At 43.8% G+C, this 20,517-nt stretch overlaps 1 protein-coding gene across 2 annotated transcripts in view; it reads right to left on the bottom strand.

The window, feature by feature from the left end:
• atf6 (activating transcription factor 6) overlaps positions 1-20,517 on the bottom strand; it is a 108,153-nt gene that overhangs the window by 26,939 nt on the left and 60,697 nt on the right. For both annotated transcript variants that reach the window (XM_084310197.1, XM_084310198.1), the window contains exons 11-14: positions 17,576-17,671; positions 15,897-15,999; positions 10,789-10,859; positions 10,141-10,252 (exon numbers count right to left, since the gene is read on the bottom strand). In XM_084310197.1, coding sequence (XP_084166323.1) covers positions 10,141-10,252; positions 10,789-10,859; positions 15,897-15,999; positions 17,576-17,671 — 382 coding nt within the window. The remainder of the gene's footprint in view (positions 1-10,140; positions 10,253-10,788; positions 10,860-15,896; positions 16,000-17,575; positions 17,672-20,517) is intronic.

Here is a 20,517-nt window from a genome sequence, read left to right as displayed (position 1 = left end):
GGAACCCTGGTCTGTTTACCTGACTTGTTCAGTGGAACCCTGGTCTGTTTACCTGCCTAGTTCAGTGGAACCCTGGTATGTTTACCTGCCTTGTTCAGTGTGGTTGAATGTTAACCCTGGTCTGTTTACCTGCCTTGTTCAGTGTGGTTGGATGTTAACCCTGGTCTGTTTACCTGCCTTGTTCAGTGTGGTTGAATGTTAACCCTGGTCTGTTTACCTGCCTTGTTCAGTGTGGTTGAATGTTAACCCTGGTCTGTTTACCTGCCTTGTTCAGTGTGGTTGAATGTTAACACTTTAACTGCCGGAAGACGCTTTTAGGCGTCCTTCCCCGCCATGCTCAAGTTGCCGAAGATGCCGTAACTCGTCTTTGATATCAATATTTAAAAAATCTGTGATCGGAATCATATTTCCTTTCCGGGGCCCTGAGACACAAGTGTGATCTCCTCTCAATCCTCTAGCGGTTCAAGACCGCCATCTGGTGGCCGATCGGCAGATCGAAAAAACGGATGTTACCTTTAACCCGGTAGGACTCACTCCATATGGGGTCCGGGCACTCGCTAGTGTTAGAGAGACTCAGTCTTCACACAGTGAACATCGATCGCTGCAAATAACTCGAAAAAACAACATGATTTGGACGTATATATTATTATACAACCTGGAAATGGACCGGATATTTCTATATCCCATAATAGGAAAATGTCTGTTCCACGCTCATCGCCCAACGGCGCGAGGAAGATACGGTAAGATTCAGCGTTATTTTTCAATGTGTACGATACTAACTGCTATGATGAACATTTGACCCACATTAGATGAATGGTATAACGCTGCCCACGGAATTATAAACGCCGCCTCGGCCATCCGGTCAACATCAGATTACGTGTAGTAACTTCCAGAAGTCCGTCCGGTTGGATTTTTTTATATCGCGCCGATTGCTATCAAACTGTATTTGATCATCAATATAATGCATTTGGGGCTATAAATCACGTTCTGGAGAAAGCTGCAGAAAGAGATGAAAACATACTTATACTTTAGATTATATTTTAGTATGAATATGTGAATGAAAAAGTTTAACGTTCATACACCCTGAACAATACATATAGGACATTGAATGGGCCCTAATAATGGCAATTTAGCAATAGAATTTAAAAAGTTATAGCCCTGCAAAGAAGGGGAACTTCTACATAGACAAATAGAGCTGGCAACCTATGGTATATCATGAATTTAGCCTTAGGCAATCAAAGTGTTAACCCTGGTCTGTTTACCTGCCTTGTTCAGTGTGGTTGAATGTTAACCCTGGTCTGTTTACCTGCCTTGTTCAGTGTGGTTGAATGTTAACACTTTGGTTGCCTAAGGTTAAATTAATGATATACCATAGATTGCCAGCGCTATTTGTCTATGGAGAAAGTCCCCTTCTTTGCAGGGCTATAACTTTTTAAATTCTATTGCTACATTGCCATTATTAGGGCCCATTCAAAGTCCTATATGTATTGTTCATTGTGTAGCAACGTTAAACTTTTTCATTCACATATTCATAGTAAAGTATGGTCTAATGTATAAGTATGTTTTCATCTCTTTCTGCAGCTTTCTCCAGAACGTGATATATAGCCCCAAATGCATTATATTGATGATGAAATACAGTTTGATGGCAATCAGCGCGATATAAAAAATTCCAACTAGACGTACTTCTAGAAGTTACTACACGTCATCTGATGTTGACCGGATGGGCGAGGGGGCGTTTATAATTCCGTGGGCAGCGTTATACCAATCATCTAATGTGGGTCAAATGTAGATAATATCAGTTATTATCGAAGACGGTAACGTTACACGCTGAAACTCACCCCAGTCTCCGCGCGCCGTTGGGCGATCATCGTCGAGTAGACATTTTATCATTATGGGATATATTATTACCCGGTCCATCTCCAGCTTGTATAATGGTATATACGTCCAAATCATGTTGTTTATCGAGTTATTGGCAATCGATCGCTATGTAGTGTGACGAGCTAGAGTGCCGGAACCTATACCGAGTGCCCGGAAGTAATATGGCCGACCAGCAAAACCTCTACTCCGCTTCCTGTTAAGCGGTTGCGCCGATCGGCCACCAGATGGCGCTCCTGAACCGCCAGAGAGCTCAGTGGGTCCTGCTGGTGGATCTCAGGCCAGCGGAGGGACATTATGAATCCGATCGCAGATTTTTGAAATATTGATATAAGGACGCTGTACAGCGTCCCCCGGCAACTTTAGCATGGCCAGGAAAGACGTCTAAAGACGGGTCCCGGCAGTCAAAGTGTTAACCCTGGTCTGTTTACCTGCCTTGTTCAGTGTGGTTGAATGTTAACCCTGGTCTGTTTACCTGCCTTGTTCAGTGTGGTTGAATGTTAACCCTGGTCTGTTTACCGTCTTGCTGTGGTTACGTTTGGTGTGAACACAGCAATAGCACTCTGGGTGCAGCAGCAAAACAACCAGACCTCGTTGAAGAGGTGGTTCTCAGTCCGGTCACAAACTAACTCTGGTTGGGTTCATTTGAGGTGTGAAAGCAACCGCGCCAAGAGAAAGAAAAGCTATTTCTATTTAATGAAGCTGATTTCATATATTTCCAAATGTGCGATTTTCCATCATCATAACGTTATTATCTTCGCAGCTGGTAAGTTCAAAAGTTCCAAGTTCAAGCCAAATAATAATGTTGTGATACCAAACGAATACCTCACATGTATAATGCAGGTGACCGTGGTCTAGACAGTGGTGCAAAATGAATGACTGACAATGAATTGAAAAACAGTATTTCATAACAATTGTGCAAGCCAAGGAGAGGATCACATTATTCTTTTGTCCACATAATATACAGTATAATCTCTCGTTTACAAAAAAGGGTTTTTTAATTAAGTTGTGTAGTGACATGAATCAGTCTTTGTATGGGGGATATGTGTTGCCAGATTAGATTGAGAGACCGTCTTATCCCCCCTTTCATACACTACAGTTAATTATTCCTGCACATCCTGGCAACCCAGAGTGAACATACATCCAAACCAGAAACAACAAGATGGCATGAATCTGTGGTGTCGAGTTTCATTCGGATATTCAGTCCAATAGACCATGACCGTTTCGATCATGTGACATTTTCTTACAATGTTCAGTGCCCGTGATGAAGTGCAGCGTGAACGCTAACCAAACCGAAGGAAAGATGCAACTTCAACCCCTGAATCGCATAGTGACTCTACCGAACTATAGGTGTGAAAACAGCCGGTGGCTACTAGAGGACAGACATGTTGTTTGGTTAAATGGTAAAATGGTGCATTTATTGGCACTTTTATCCAAAGCGCTTTACAATCTTGTTCCTCACATTCACCCATTCACTCACACACTCACACACCGACGGTTGCAAGGTGCCGATCTGCTCATCGGGAGCAGTTAGGGGTTAAGCGTCTTGCCTAAAATCTATATCACGGTATATTTAATTGATTTGTTATCCTTACTTTTGTCTCTTATTGTTATGCTGTTATATGCCTTTATTTTATTTTATTAAAATTTGGATGGTAACGGTATATATTTGCTTTTCTTATAATAATAAAAAATGCTTTAGGATCAGTACAAGACTCTGGAACACACACACACACACCCACACACATACACACACACACAAAAGAGAGGGAGAATGGCTTATAGCAGTCAACGTCAGTTTAGTTCATTGAACATGGAATTTGTAATGTCTCTTTTTTTTGGTCATACAAACACTGGAAAACGACCCAGTGATGTCAATGTTGAGCATTTTTATTTAGCACCACCTGTGGAGGCACTGCTTGTGTCTGCGCACATTCTGCAGCAACTCTCGCTCGACATCGCTGGCAGATAGATAACAGTTTTCTGCTCAAGGTCCGACTGTTTAAACCCAAACCAGGTCCAGATGATGGACGAAGCCCCCTTTTTTTTCTTTTTTTGTATCAACTTTTTCTCCTCCTATTTTTCTGTGTTTTTCTCCCATCCCAATTCCCCCCTCCCCTTCCTGGTCGTTGCGCGCATTTGCCCCCCACTTGCCGGTCTAGGGAGCCCTGAAGTCTATCACATGCTTCCTCCGATACATAGGAGACAGCCAGCAGCCTCTCTTCACCTGACAGCGAGGACTCTCATTGGTGAAGTGTAACGCGTGGGAGGATCACACTACCTTCACCAGTTCCTTCCCTTGCTGTGCAGGCGCCCTGACCGACCTGTAGGAGTCGCTGTTTACAACGACCAGGATACCACCCGCCGGCTTCCCACCCGCTGACACTGCCAATTGTGTCAGTATGACAACCGTGCAAGCCGGAGGCACCGTTGACAGCCGGATTCGATACCAGTGTCTCTGCGGTGGTAGACAGACGCTTAGTCCGCTGTGCTACCCGGCCGCCTGAAGCCCCTCTCTTTCAAACTAATTCTTCATCATTGTTTGCGTCGGGAACAGGAGCTTCAGCGTCACGCTCACTGTCCTCCATTTCACTATGTCTTAGTAGCCAAAAATGGGCCAACTTCTTCACACGACTTTTTCCACAAACTCGTTTATTATCGTTTAACGGCAGCGCACAGTTCACTAGCTTTGTGTGTTACATCTGTAAATGTGAAAGTATTTTTTACACTCAAAGAGCCTAAAAGTAGCCTTCTACCGGTACAGCCAGTAGAGTCAAAGCTCTACCGTGGCACGGATTCCTACCGGTGTACCGGTTCAACCGCCCGCCCCTAGACGTATGTGACTGGTGGGTAGGGTTGGGCATCGTTTGGATTTGAACGATTCCGGTTGCGATTCCGATTCTCCATTTCGATTCCTGTTCTAAACGATTCTCGATTCCGATTCTTTGAGGTGCAGGAGATTTTTCATTTTTTTTTTGAAAAATCTAATTTTTTTTTCATACTATTCACATTGTCAGTTAGGAACCGGTTCCTATTAGAACCGGTTCTCGGTGCCCAACCCTACTGGTGGGAGAAGCTCAACCGTGCTTAGGGACCTGCAGGGCTTCTACAGCTGCTGCTGCTGCTATGACAGCTCAGGGCTCTTGCTGGATGCGGTCCAGTCCGCTCTGCTCTGTGCCTACCGCAGCCCGTGTTTCCACCACCTCACCTTGACACACACACACACACACACACTCCACTTACATAATGTCACAGGTGCTGGAATTAGCGAGAAGAAAAGCATGACCACAAAATTACAGACAGAATAAGAATAGTTCCACATTTTGTTTTTTTTGTCGAGTGCCGCGTTTTTTCCATCGCCTCATTCAGTTCACACTTTAAAAACAAAGCCACACAGGTGGTGCGGCGTTGAGCCACTTGACACGGCCGTGACCTAAACGGGACGGCGGTCGAGTACATGACACGGGAGATCCTCGTCGCTTTCTCTGAAGGGCACCGAAAGGTCATCGATGAACCTAAGACTGAGACCACTTATCGATTTATCGATAATTATCGATAACTGTGTGAAATCACTTATCGATTTTCTTTGCATGTGTACATTTTTTATTTATTATATATATTTTTTTATACTTTATACTATACTAAAATACTAGGTCTTGTGGCATGTTTTAGTTAAAACATCCCCATTTCATTCAATATGCAGTGCCTGGACATTATTTCCCTATTTTTATGTATGATATCAGAGGTTACAGCACCCAGTGTCAAGTCTAGTGAGGTGAGCGTGTTCTACTACTTTTTTCACTTATTCAATATGCAGTGCACTCCTCCATCACATCCAGAGACCACCGACTATAAAATGAGAAGGATCACTGTGGTAGTTTTGAATGGGGAAATCTGTAACACTAAAGATGGCGGCAACGACAAAGAATTGCTGCAAAATAAACATACATTTGTTGTTTAAATAATAATAAAAAAATGATATACAGCATAATTATATATAAAAAAAATACTAATAAAAATATCTATATTTATCGATAATTTTGTCCCGATTTATCGATTCTTCAAAATGGCATATCGTCTCAGCCGTAGCTTAAAAACCCATAGGAAGGAAAGACTGGTGCTCCAGGCTTTCACATTCAAACTAATTTCAAATTCAATCCAGAGTCTTAGTAGTCTTGCAATAACATCGCAGGAACTGGAACGAAAACAAAAGCACGCCCCCCCCACTCAGGGACTCACACACCCTGAAACCCTGGAAACAAAATACAGGCAAATAAACCCAACAGCGAAAAGCTAATAAAACGGTCTGTAGAAATAAAAATAAATAAATAAAGTGGCAGTTAACAGGGCAGTGGTTTGTGTGCTCAGCATGTCATGGACACGATTGACAAATGCAGCATTCCAGTCCCTATCCAGACCCCCACGACCTTGTTCCTACTTAATCTATGCTTTAACTTGACCACAAATCAATCCCTTTGTCCTTATAAAACCTGATCCTTAATAGTTGCATAAAACGCATAAAACCTGAAAGACTGATCCGTAATAGTTGCTCCACAGAGGAGGCTGGACTTTGACATGTTTAATGTTACTCGACTTAAACGAGAGACGCCCAGAAAGTAACAGCAATCCACATCTATCCATCGACGGATCAACGTATTTTCATATGGTTTCCGATTTTCACTTGAATTTTGTTATTGCTGAAGGATTCTTCCCTGGACTATTAAAAATGTTATTTCATTTAGTTGAAGCTGAGAAAAACACAAGTTTGTTTGTGTTCCATTTGGTTTCCAGTTCTTTTGCTACTCTACTCCTATTTTCTACTTTCTACTTCTAATAACTGTACAAGACCTAAAGTGGACCGACAGATCACTACCTAAACCTGCCGCCTGGTCAATGTCACAGATGTTGTCCGCAAGCCAGCGCGGTCAGCCAAACGGGTTGCGACTTCCTCAGTTAACAAGGGACACATAAACCAAACACCACCACCACACAGAGGACCGACCACATCGGAACTCTGTACCTTCGGACTAATCCTGTGTATATTCAAGAGCTAAAAAGATCAGCGGGAGTGATGAGAACCAGGCCAGGCTTACTCTTCTATTCCACGTCAGCTTGCCTGTAGCCCTCCAGAGCGTGCTCACGCCTGTCTGCAGTGCACATGTCTTCGCTCGGATGGAGAGAAACCACGGTTCCAGATTCCAGTTATTTTGAGCCGAATTAGTCACATCTGATTGTCGTCGTTCTTAGTAAACAAAGCCATTAGGGCGGAAGCATACTAGCATTTCTTGGCAGAGTCTAGAGTGACAATAAATGATGTTGCCTTCTGGCCGCCGTTAATGACGTTCCGTTGAGTAGGACCAACCGTTACGCTAAATCTTTTGTCCCCTCAGCTATCAGACTTTTAAACACAGACAGTAGTCTGTGCTAGCATGGAATGTTGTTGTTGCTGTGTTGTCGTTGAGATGTCGTTGTTGTTTTGTTACTTGTGCAAGCTACAATATGAATTGCCCCACGTGGGATCAATAAAGTTGTCTGAAGTACAGAGTGTACTTATAAAAAGGATAATCTTGTCCGGTCTTACGGCTGCCAAAAAGCTAATAGCATCATGCTGGATTCAACCTGATAAAATGTGTCGGAGGGTATGGATTCTTACCTATCTTGATGTGATTTACCTAGAGATATCTACCGCACGAATTCTAGGTGTTAATGAAGCCAGCATAGCAATCTGGTTAGAAGTGGTGGAGAGGACCGCGGTTAGGTGGCGTAGCGGAGATTGCGTTCGTCACCAACCCCGGAGCTGTGAGCTGGATTCGCCTGTTCGAATCCAGCTCACAGCTCCGGGGTTGTCACCAGCTTGGCTGGCCGTTCACACTAATACAATTGGCTGTATTAGAGGGTGGGAGAAGCTGGCGGGGTGGGTCCGGGTCGTTGTAAACAGCGACTCCTACAGTTCGGTCGGGGCGCCTGCTAAGCGCGGATAGGACCTGAGTGGGATAGTGTGATCCTTCCACACGCTACGCCCTCTGGGGGAGGATCCGCGCTGCCAGGTGAAAAGAAGCGGTTGATTGGCTGGACGTGTGTCGGAGGAAGCACGTGATAGCCTCCACTCTCCCAGATGATCTGACTGTGGGGGGTAAGTGCGCAGCGACCAGGAAGCGTGTAGCTTTATGCCAAGCAAGCAGTGCAAAAATTTAACGTAGTGGCATGCAGTAATGCGCCTTTCATTTTCCGCCGCCCAGCGCCCAGGTCGCGCGGAAATAGGCTGTCTATTGCCATTCTCTTTGACAAACTCTAACCTTAACCAGCTCCTTAACAACGCCTAAACTTAACCGTTCTAACCTTAACCAACTCCGAAACCATGCCTAACCTTAACCATAGAAATTATATTGCCATTCTCTTTGACAAACTCTAACCTTAACCAGCTCCTTAACAGCGCCTAAACTTAACCGTTCTAACCTTAACCAACTCCGAAACAATGCCTAACCTTAACCTTAACCTTAACCATGCCTAACCTTAACCGGCGAAATAACCTTAACCGGCGAAATAATACACGTTAAAAAAAAATCACGTTAAAAAATATTTTCGATGGGATTCGAACTCGCCAGCAAACAAGCCATAGGATCCACAGCCATGTGTCCTTGCCAATTGAGCTATTGGTAGATACTGAATAAGGGGCGGTGACTTATATATATTGAGCTCCGCTCAAGGCGGGATCTCATGCGCATGCGCGGGCACCTCGCGCGAGCACGCCGGCGCACGCACGCACCTGAGCGAGCACGCCGCCGCCGGTGCACGCACGGTAGCATTTGTCTGAAAAGAAGGGCGCTTTACCGCACTAGCGTGCGGTGACGAATGCGGAAGCATTTTTGCACTGCTTGCTTGGCATTAACGTACAGGCGACCAGGAAGGGGATTGGGAATTGACATACGACTAACATTGGAAAATCGGAGGAAAATGGAGGGGGAAAAAAGATTAAAAAAAAAAAAAAAAAAAGTGGTGGAGAGGATAAAGCATTATATGAACTTTTAAACCTTGGTATCAAGCGGAATAATGGATGTATTCAAGGGGGGTCCGGTGGGGGGGGGGGGGGGGAAGAACGAGCAAGAGCATTTATGTGTTGTATTGTATTGTAATTAATCTGTGTATATCTTTAATCTACATCTATTTTAATTTAAAAAAACCGGGCTATCATGATTGTTAGTATTATGTCGGTAATAGCCCTGTGATTTATAGTGGATTTATACTGTAAATGTTTGTATGTCATGTCAAAAAAATAAATAAAAATAAAATAAAATTGTTCACAAAAAAAATTAAGTTGTCTGAATCTGAATCTGAATCTAAACGGGGCGTAGCCTGGGAGACAACAGCACGGGGTTCAAGGGCGCTGCTGTGGATGTTTTTCTGCAATGAATGCAATTAATTTACAATAATCTTTTTCGGTGAGAGATGAAGGACTGACTTAGAGGAGAAGGTACACCTTAGTTATAATAATGGTGTCGAAAAACAAAAGCAATGAGAGAATTCCTTCTGAAAATGCCACCCTCCATCATTCATATCAAAAGGATCATTGAAAACAGGTACACAGGTCGGGGTGGGGGGGGGGGGGGGGGGGGGGGGGCGACATCTGAAGAGAGACACAGTCAATCAATGATGACACATTATGGCCATGACTAACATAACTAAAACACGGTCTTGATGATTACAAACGGGGCCGTGGCTCGGCTGGGAACAGGCAGCTACACCCTCGGGCGTGTGCCGGGTCAAACACATTTCACCCCTGAAGTCACCCCTCCCTCTCCCCCTCTCACCCCGGAGGTGACCGGGCCTGATGCTAATGCCCTTGTACTGGGACCGTGGCCCTGGATATATTATGGGATGTGGCGGCGCGACTTTGCACCCAGTGAAGCGAATGTCCGGCAGTTGGAGTTTTCACTCCGACTCTTCAAAGAGAACTAAAAGGATTCATAAGTCGATCCATCTGTAACAAATCAGGCATATTATTTTACTTCAAGACCAGCTGGGAAACATGGAAATTGTGAAGTCATTTGCTTGGAACCAAGGTTGATTTGAACTGAGATTCCCTCTCAATCCTCTCTCTGATTTGAAGTTATATAATCAATCCAAACATGACTTCATACTATGCAGGAGGCGCCGGGCCTCATTATCAATTCTACCTCTCTTACAGACACATCAAGCTATTGACCGATATCTCCACGAGAGAGGCCAACTGTGCTGCCCCCTACTGATCCGGAAGTGGAAGCTCACCCTGCGGAAAGACACGACGTAGAAGGTGTCTCCACGACGGTTGATCTCATCGAAGAAGTCACTGTAGGTGCGGTGAGGAGCGTAGTACACCTGCAGCTCGTTACCAAGGTTCCTGCAGAGAGGGGAACAACAACAACACATTTATTTACCCGTTTGGAGGGAGGCTACATTCCCCATCGACCCAGTGCCAGGAGATACAGCCAAGGGGTTCAGTAAAGCTACATGATTTATATAGCAGGAATGACGTCAGGTGCATGAGCGGGGGGGAAACATAGGGTTAAAAATACGACTGAAGAAAAATGACTTTTACGCATATCTTCTCGATTGAATAAGAAAAGTCCTTACAGCTGCTATATGATATACGGATGTCCATTTTAAGAGCAGGTGCCGATTTTTGGGGTCTTACTGTATATATGGCAAACTTGTTTTACGGTCGGAGAGCTGGGTGGAGAGGGAGACATATCAATCTGTGTGTGAGGCCAAGGACCTCCTGGCTCTTTCAGGCAAGATCAAAACTACAAACGCAGCAGGACAGCTCTTATTGCCCGCCAAGAGAGCGCCCTCGGGTCAAATACTACAATCGCTGTGTCATAAATCCATTGGACAACAAAGAGCATCACAGACGCATCAGAACATTGCTTCACTCACTCCTCCTCGGTGGGATCCGTGTATTGGACCGTTACTATTCGGGCGACGTCAGCCTCCTTGTCCGCTGGTTTCTGTTAGATCAGAGGGAAGAATAGAGAAGTAAATAACAAGGGGTATAAATATGCTTTTATAAGGGTTGCGTGCCACTGATTCTGCAGCCATTAGAAAGGAAAAAAACAAGAGCGAATTTGCAATAGCTGTGACCTTTTTGCAATAGACCACACCCATTTGCCACGCCCATCTTTTAGCCAATAGACCACTGCACTTCTGCGTTATACTGAGCTCATGGAGGAGAGCGCGGGGGGAGAAAATTAATGAATGTGGATGAGAGCCTTGACATTAAGTGGTTGTAGCTACGGCTGTGGGGGCGCTGGAGACATGATCCAATATATTTTTATACGCCCGAGTCTCCTGAACACGGAGAGACCAATCCCAAGTCGATCAGCACTTTCTCGGCCGAGCTATAGTCGCTTTTTCGCACATACTCCCGAACTACGCATGCGCAGATTGATGAACCTAGACTCCATGGGAAATCTGCGCGTGCATTCATATTCATTCGTTTTCTCCCCCCGCTCTCTCCCCCATGATTTCAGAATCCCGGAAGTGTTGCGGTGGTCTATTGGCATGAACACACACAAACACCAACTGACGACCAACCAACCGACCTATAAAGCTAGAGCAAAATAAAATAAAAGGATACATCCAAGGGCTGACCCCTATTAGTCGACTAATCGGTCGAAAGGAGCCGTAGTCGACTGCCAACCTCTTAGTCGAATACAAAAAAATAATAATAATAATAATTTTTTTTTACCATTCTTTCCAAAAGAAAAGAGGCCTGAAGCGTGGCTAACGCTAATGGCACGCATACCAGAGGCTAACTGCCTACAAAAACAGGCACAGAGGCACTGAAAGAGGATTTCACCCATCTAATGAACACACTAGACTAGACAAATATCAAGATGTATCCATCAGTGGACCAATTGCATGCTTTTGCAGAGAACAAGAAGCCTTCAGTCAACTCCTTCAGACATTAAGCACCCCCACAGCCCAAATGGAATGATAAAAAAATTATAAAGAATATAACGACGTTTTTCCCCGCCATGCTCATTCTGCCAAAGACGCCGTACCACGTCTTTGATATCAATATTTCAAAAATCTGTGATCGAAATCATATTTCTCCCCCGGAGACCTGAGATCTACTGTTGAGCCCCTCTCAACTCTCCAACGGTTCAAGAGCGCCATCTGGTGGCCGATCGGCGGATCGCCCAAACAGGAAGTGATGCGCCTGAAGTGGTGCTCGCCCATATTTCGTCCGGGCACTCGCTATCGTTAGCGGGACTCCATCTTGATACACTGGACATCGATCGGTTGCAAATAACTCGATAAACAACATGATTTGGACGTATATACTATTATACAACCTGGAAATGGATCGCATATTTCTACATCCCATAATAGGAATATCTCTGCTCCACGCTCATCGCCCAACGCTATGAGGAAGCTACGGTAAGATTCAGCGTTATTTTTTAACAGGTTCGATACTAACTGCTCTGATGATCATATCACCCACACTAGATGAATCATATAACGTTGGCCACGGAATTATAAACGACCCCCCCCCCCCATCCGGTCAACATCAAATCATACGTAGTAACTTCTAGAAGCACGTCCATTTGAAACTTTTTATCTCGCGCAGATTCCTATCAAACTGTATTTCATCATCAATATAATGCATTTGGGGCTATAAATCACGTTCTGGAGAAAGCTGCAGAAAACGATAAAAACATACTTATACTTTAGACCGTATTTTAGTATGAATATGTGAATGAAAAAGTATAACGTTGCTACACCATGAACAATAGATATAGGACGTTGAATGGGCCATAGTAATGTCAATTTAGCAATACAATTTAAAAAGTTATAGCCCTGCAAAGAAGGGGAACTACCCCATGTTAAATAGGGCTGGCGAAGGATGGTAAATTATTAATTTAACCCTGGCGATCAAAGTGTTTTTTTTATAGTCGACTAATAGTCGACTAACGGCAAATTTCTGCCAATTATAGTCGACTATCCAAATCCTTAGTCGGGGACAGCCCACACACTACATCCCATAACATAATGAGTCATCCTTCAATTCAGCAGATTAACTCTCAATCACTGAGTTTTTGATAGATGCAAGCAGGCCCCCGCATCACTAATGTTCTGGCTTCTTGCGCTCCTTCTGGAAATGCATCTTCCATATCCCGTGTCTAAAGCGCTGAGCGCAGACAGAGAGCCGCGTCCATCAGTCGCTCCTCTGGGCCTCTCACCAGAAAAGACACTGCTCTCTAATCTTCATAAAGACGCTCTGGTATTCCCTGGTTAAGGTTAATCCTTCTAAATTAGAAGCAAGCTCGCCCACCCTCCCGTATACAATGGAGGAGAGATCTGATGAGCCGTCTGCATCTTGAAAAGATAAGTTACACAAGACACAGAGCTGAGACATGTGTCTACAGTGTATCTGGAATCATTCATCTCTCATTTCTCCTCCCTCAGCTCACTCCTATACTTACCACCTACGTTTAATCTTTACCATAGACCCACTACCAAAACGAATCCAATACCAGAACATTAACATAGACCCACTACCAAAACGAATCCAATACCAGAACATTAACATAGACCCACTACCAAAACGAATCCAATACCAGAACATTAACATAGACCCACTACCAAAACGAATCCAATACCAGAACATTAACATAGACCCACTACCAAAACTAATCCAATACCAGAACATTAACATAGACCCACTACCAAAACGAATCCCCTACCAGAACATTAACATAGACCCACTACCAAAACGAATCCAATACCAGAACATTAACATAGACCCACTACCAAAACGAATCCAATACCAGAACATTAACATAGACCCACTACCAAAACGAATCCAATACCAGAACATTAACATAGACCCACTACCAAAACGAATCCAATACCAGAACATTAACATAGACCCACTACCAAAACTAATCCAATACCAGAACATTAACATAGACCCACTATCAAAACAAATCCAATACCAGAACATTAACATAGACCCACTACCAAAACTAATCAAATACCAGAACATTAACATAGACCCACTACCAAAACGAATGCCATACCAGAACATTAACATAGACCCACTACCAAAACTAATCCAATACCAGAACATTAACATAGACCCACTACCAAAACGAATGCCATACCAGAACATTAACATAGACCCACTACCAAAACTAATGCCATACCAGAACGCCAGAGATCCCTTTCCAGGGTTTTAATTTATTTTTTATTATATTATTTTTTGTTTCTTATTTATTATTATATTAGATATATTTGCATTATATCTTGTTTTTTTCTTCTCCTTTATCCTTTTTCTTTATTATATATATCTTGTTGTTTTTTGACTACATGTCACCTGTTGGTGTCAGGGTAACGGGAGGTGGGAGGGTGTTACTAACAGTGACCCGTTTTGATAAATCACTGTCAGTATGTCCTCCTGTCACTCACTGAAAACAATAACAAATATCTAAAAAGCTTTTTCTGTGCGAGCTCTCTGGTGTTTGTGTGGATAGATCAGCCTCCTCACAGACAAGCGCTGTCGATGCTCGGACGGCTAGAACATAACAACCACACAGAACCATTCATTCACATTTATTTTTTTATTCAGCAAAGAAAATCTGATATGCGTTTGGTACGACTGGGTTGCCAGTTGCCACACGCTCACCCTCTAGTCAAAATAATGTCATATTTCAGAGGTTTACGTGTAACGTTTGCACAACTGAGCCAAATGTAGCTTAATAGGGAGGTGTAGTGGTTACGTCATTGTTGTTTCCGTATTGTATTTCAAATGGACACATTTCTAAAATCATCTCGTTTAAAACAAATAAAGCATGAACATTGGCACGGTGTAGCTTTCTGTGTGTATTCATCCACAATCTATAGCTCAACATGAAACAATTCGCAATTAATCATAAAATAATGACATCGAATGGGGCGGCTACGTGGCGTAGTGGGCAAGGCGCTCGCCACGAATACTGGAGACGCTGGGCTCGAAACCGTATTAGGGGGTGGGAAACTGATGGGTGGGGATCGGGCGTTGTGGACAGCGACTCCTACAGGTCGGTTGGTGCGCCTGCGCAGTAGAATCAGGAAGTGTCGGGGGCAGCGTGAGCCTCCCACGCGTTACTCCTCGCCACTGAGAGATCGAGCTGCGCAGGTGAAAAGATGCGACTGCTGTTACCTCAAGTACTGGAGGGGACTTGTGCTATGTATGACTTAGTCCACATTGCAGCCAACTTGTGGGAGGCAAGAAACAGCGTTCATGACAGGGGAGGGTTGAATTGGATGATACGGAATTGGGATGGGAGAAAATATAGAAAATGGGAGAAAAAGTGGATAAAAAATAAATAATGACATTGAATTTTATTTCAACCAAAAATGATTAAACAATGTTAGTGATAGAAGGGAACACAGTTTGTGCAAAAATGGAACGCTTGACAATGTTCATGAGGCAGAATTCTTACAATAGCCGATAATACATTTTCCCAATGATAAATCCCTATACGGGTGGACCGCGCGGGAAACTAAAGTGACGTCAGACTACACCTCCCTATGCTGCTGAGAAATAAGATATGATATGTAATCTTTCATTCTAGCAATCTGGGAGGAATAAGCCTGCATTCAATAGGCAACCCTCGCCTGTGACTGTTGTATTGGAATCCGGTAGATTGCTACAGATTAAAAAGGAATAAAGGTCATGGGAACAAAAGAGCCGGGGGCTCGGCGCCCCCTCAGCCCTCCTCTGACCACTGTGTTTACTGTCTCAGGACAGTAACGGAGCGCCTGAGAGGCAGAGCGGGGGAGGGACACAGAGAGCACAACGGGAGGTGAAACAGTGGTGAGAGAGAGTGTGCGTGAGAGGCACCCATTTGCCCAACATATCTCTTTGGTTTGGCTGATGACATTTTGTCTGAACTTCGGCTCAGCGTGATCTCTCAATTCACGGGGCTGTGGAAAAAATGCGCAATCCCATCAAAAGGGATATTTTTTTGTAACTAGTTAATGAAAACGTGACGTACCAGGATAGTCCTGGTGGCTTTGTGGTGGCTGTTGCTCAGGCGTCTGGACTTGGTCGCCTCCACCTCATGCCGGTGCACCCAGACCCTGAGCTCATGGGCCAACCTGCCGGTCAGGGAGATAATAGCACAGGTGTCAATAATGCACAGCGGACTCCCTGAAGAGGACACACTTCATGACTTCATGGTTTATTTTAAGGCATAACTTCGCTATCTTGGACCTTAGACACTATCTATCATATGTACCTGACAGGTACAGTACATGGTAGACAGACTCTATGTGTCAGGTACATGGTAGATGGACTCTGTGTGTCAGGTACATGGTAGATAGACTCTATGTGTCAGGTACATGGTAGATAGACTCTATGTGTCAGGTACATGGTAGACAGACTCTATGTGTCAGGTACATGGTAGATGGTAGACAGACTCTATGTGTCAGGTACATGGTAGATAGACTCTATGTGTCAGGTACATGGTAGATAGACTCTATGTGTCAGGTACATGGTAGATAGACTCTATGTGTCAGGTACATGGTAGATAGACTCTATGTGTCAGGTACATGGTAGATAGACTCTATGTGTCAGGTACATGGTAGATAGTCTCTATGTGTCAGGTACATGGTAGATAGTCTCTATGTGTCAGGTACATGGTAGACAGTCTCTATGTGTCAGGTACATGGTAGATAGACTCTATGTGTCAGGTACATGGTAGATAGTCTCTATGTGTCAGGTACATGGTAGATAGTCTCTATGTGTCAGGTACATGGTAGACAGACTCTATGTGTCAGGTACATGGTAGATAGACTATGTGTCAGGTACATGGTAGACAGACTCTATGTGTCAGGTACATGGTAGATAGTCTCTATGTGTCAGGTACATGGTAGATAGACTCTATGTGTCAGGTACATGGTAGATAGTCTCTATGTGTCAGGTACATGGTAGACAGTCTCTATGTGTCAGGTACATGGTAGACAGACTCTGTGTGTCAGGTACATGGTAGATAGTCTCTATGTGTCAGGTACATGGTAGATAGACTCTATGTGTCAGGTACATGGTAGATAGACTCTATGTGTCAGGTACATGGTAGATAGTCTCTATGTGTCAGGTACATGGTAGATAGTCTCTATGTGTCAGGTACATGGTAGATAGTCTCTATGTGTCAGGTACATGGTAGATAGACTCTATGTGTCAGGTACATGGTAGATATACTCTATGTGTCAGGTACATGGTAGATAGACTATGTGTCAGGTACATGGTAGATAGAGTCTCTGTGTCAGGTACATGGTAGATAGTCTCTATGTGTCAGGTACATGGTAGATAGACTCTATGTGTCAGGTACATGGTAGATAGTCTCTATGTGTCAGGTACATGGTAGATAGTCTCTATGTGTCAGGTACATGGTAGATAGACTCTATGTGTCAGGTACATGGTAGATAGACTATGTGTCAGGTACATGGTAGACAGTCTATGTGTCAGGTACATGGTAGACAGACTCTATGTGTCAGGTACATGGTAGATAGACTATGTGTCAGGTACATGGTAGATAGACAGTCTCTATGTGTCAGGTACATGGTAGACAGTCTATGTGTCAGGTACATGGTAGATAGACACCAAATAGGGTCTAAGGTCCAAAATAGTCAAATCAAGTGTATGGATGAGTTAGTTTTAATCTATAGTACTGACTCAATGCACTTGGTCCTGTTGACAGGAGGCAGACACGGGGAAGGGGCTCTGAGGAAGATGGCGTCCTTCACCACCATCAGAGCCTTGTCTTCTGAGCTGGAAGACAGAGTGGGAGAAGAAGAGGTTGTGTTGAACTTTAGGCACCAGAAAGGGAGATAAGTAAAGTAAAAAAAATAAAATATTGTAACTGTTTATGACAATAAATCTGTAATAAAGAGAATACTGTCTACCTGTGCCTGTGTGTCATATATTATCTCAATGAGAGATTTCATTAGAGTGACTTTACTTTGCTTTCGCGATTGCATTTGCTAATCAATTAAGTTGGTTAACGTAACACAGGATTCCGAAAGCCAACAATGACGTCAGCAACAGGAAACCACCATTAATGATTTATATGGACTTCTAACAATGATAGTAATAATAATTCCCTTTACGGTGGCCAGTTTAGAATTGCAGCCTCCCGTAGGTGCTCTTTGAGAGCGGTTTTGAATGTGGGTAGGGATCCACATTATTTTACGGCTGTGGGTAGGGCGTTCCACATTGTTGTGGCGTAATTGCGAAATGTGTTTAGTCCCTTGTGTGTGCCAAATCTGGGTTGCACATGATCTGTGGAACTCCCTCTGGTGATTGGAAGAAGGTGGGTGAGAGAGAGCGAGAGAGAGAGAGAGCGAGCAAGAGAGAGATAGAGAGAGAGTGTGGGAGCAAGAGCGTGCGATGGAGATGGCCTTGCACAAGCAACGTTATTATATTTATTGTGTTTGATCATTTAGATTGGCTATTTAGCTGGTAAAGCTGGCTCCAACACTATTGGAAGATTTCAACAGGCACTGTACGCAATGTATTTCAACATTTTGGAAGGCATTAGTTCTTCATTAGGCCTAATTCACAGCTTTTTCTCAATTTCAATAATATTTATGATCTTGATTGAGTATCAGAATAGGATCATAGATGACATCTATATCCAAGTCTTGATAAAAATCTATTTTTTTAAATACATGTATATTTTGGGACGGTCAATGTATACATTAGGATGATTAAAATATGTCTTTGGGATGGTGGAGAGAACTCTAGAGGAAACACCAGAACCAGCACTTCTTCAATATGGGGACAATTAAGCCTCTGTTGAATTCCTGTCCACACCCAGAAAGCTGTTGACACAGCACAACGTGTCCCACTGACACTCTGTTCAGAAACGCTGACTGTGCTCTGATATAACGCGTCCACGCGCCAACAACACAGGGTCCCGGGGGAGCACAGATCATTCAATCAGTTTGTACATCTGTCATGAGGATCAGTATTTATTCTAGCTCATCTAGTATCAAATGGCCATAACCGAGACCCGAGTGTCGTGTCTCGTGCTTCCATGTCAATGGAAAAATTACAATAAACATAACTTTTACTTTGACAAGAGTAGAACTACTCAAAGCTTAAAAGAAATCAGTTATTTCAGGAATTAAGGAAAATTAATTAATCATACTAATTGTACATTCGTTTCTGAATGGGTTTCATGGGTCCTATAGTCATTAGACTTACTAGCTACTTCATTAAGCATCTAATGTTCTTTAAATGGACATAAAAAGTGGACTAAGGTTTTCATCAGACAACAACAATGCTTATGGTTGATAACGGTTCCATTAACACATTAACTGCCACGGAGTTTGCCCCTCTCATACCACTCTCTGCCACCACTCTAAGCCTATGGAGATGTTCACCTTCTTTGCAGGGCTATAACTTTTTAATTTGTATTGCTAAATTGACATTACTATGGCCCATTCAACATCGATTATCTATCGTTCAGGATGTAGGAACGTTATACTTTTTCATTCATAGATTCATACGAAAATACCATCTAGAATATAAATATGTTTTTATCGTTTTCTGCAGTAATTCCTAGAACGCTAGTTATAGGCCTAACGCATAATATAGATTATCGATTGCAGTTTATTCGTGATACACGCTATATTAAAAAATCCAACTGAATACGATCCTAAACGTTATGACTCATCATGCGCGGATGAACGGGGGGGGGGGGGAGGGGGGGGTCGTTTATAATTCCGTGATCGTCAGTAAATGCTTTATGTAGTATGGGTTGATTTATTGATCAGAGCAGTTTGCATTAATAATAATAAACAAACGCGCTGAAAATGACGTCAGCGTCCTCTTACCGTTCGCCGATGACACTGGAGGAAAAAGATCCCACTTATTTGATGTGGATCGACTAGATCCATTTCCGGTTTGTATAATAATAATAAACGCCCAAATCATATCGATTATTGAGTTATGGCAGCGATCCATATACACGGATGTGTGTCTAGAGTCCCGCAACAATATGTGAGTGCCGGACGCATTTCCCAGATGCACCGAGATCACCAGAGATCCATTTCCGGTTGTAACTCGCCGATCATCCACCAGGCGGCAGTATTGAAGCATTGCAGAGTTGTGCAGGCTCCCACTGTATCAGCCGAGGCTGGGTGAGGGAATTATGAATACCATGGCTAAAAAATTAAATATGATCTCAATAACGTTGTACGCCGTGGAATGACGGAATTCACATGACCTTGAAACCCGTCGTACAACGTGATTGGCGGTCAATGTGTTAAGAATCTCGGCTGCTATAATGGAATGGATTTCCATATATACGCTATAATATCAGTTGTTTAGCTCTGATGTCACTGGCTGTGGTTTAGGTTACATACGGTTACATACCAGTACCCCCCCCCCCCCCTCTATCAGGACGACTGCCATCAGTACCCCCCCCCCCCAGGGGCCCCTCTATCAGGACGACTGCCATCAGTACCCCCCCCCCCTCTATCAGGACGACTTCCATCAGTACCCCCCCCCCCCCCCCCCCCCAGGGGTCCCTCTATCAGGACGACTGCCATCAGTACCCCCCCCCCCCCCCCCTCTATCAGGACGACTTCCATCAGTACCCCCCCCCCCAG

The sequence above is a fragment of the Notolepis coatsorum genome, assembly GCF_963971535.1.
Source record: "Notolepis coatsorum genome assembly, chromosome: 3".
Lineage (NCBI taxonomy): Eukaryota > Metazoa > Chordata > Actinopteri > Aulopiformes > Paralepididae > Notolepis > Notolepis coatsorum.
The sequence above is the reverse complement of the archived record's forward strand: the minus strand, read 5'-3'. Positions and strand labels throughout refer to the sequence as shown.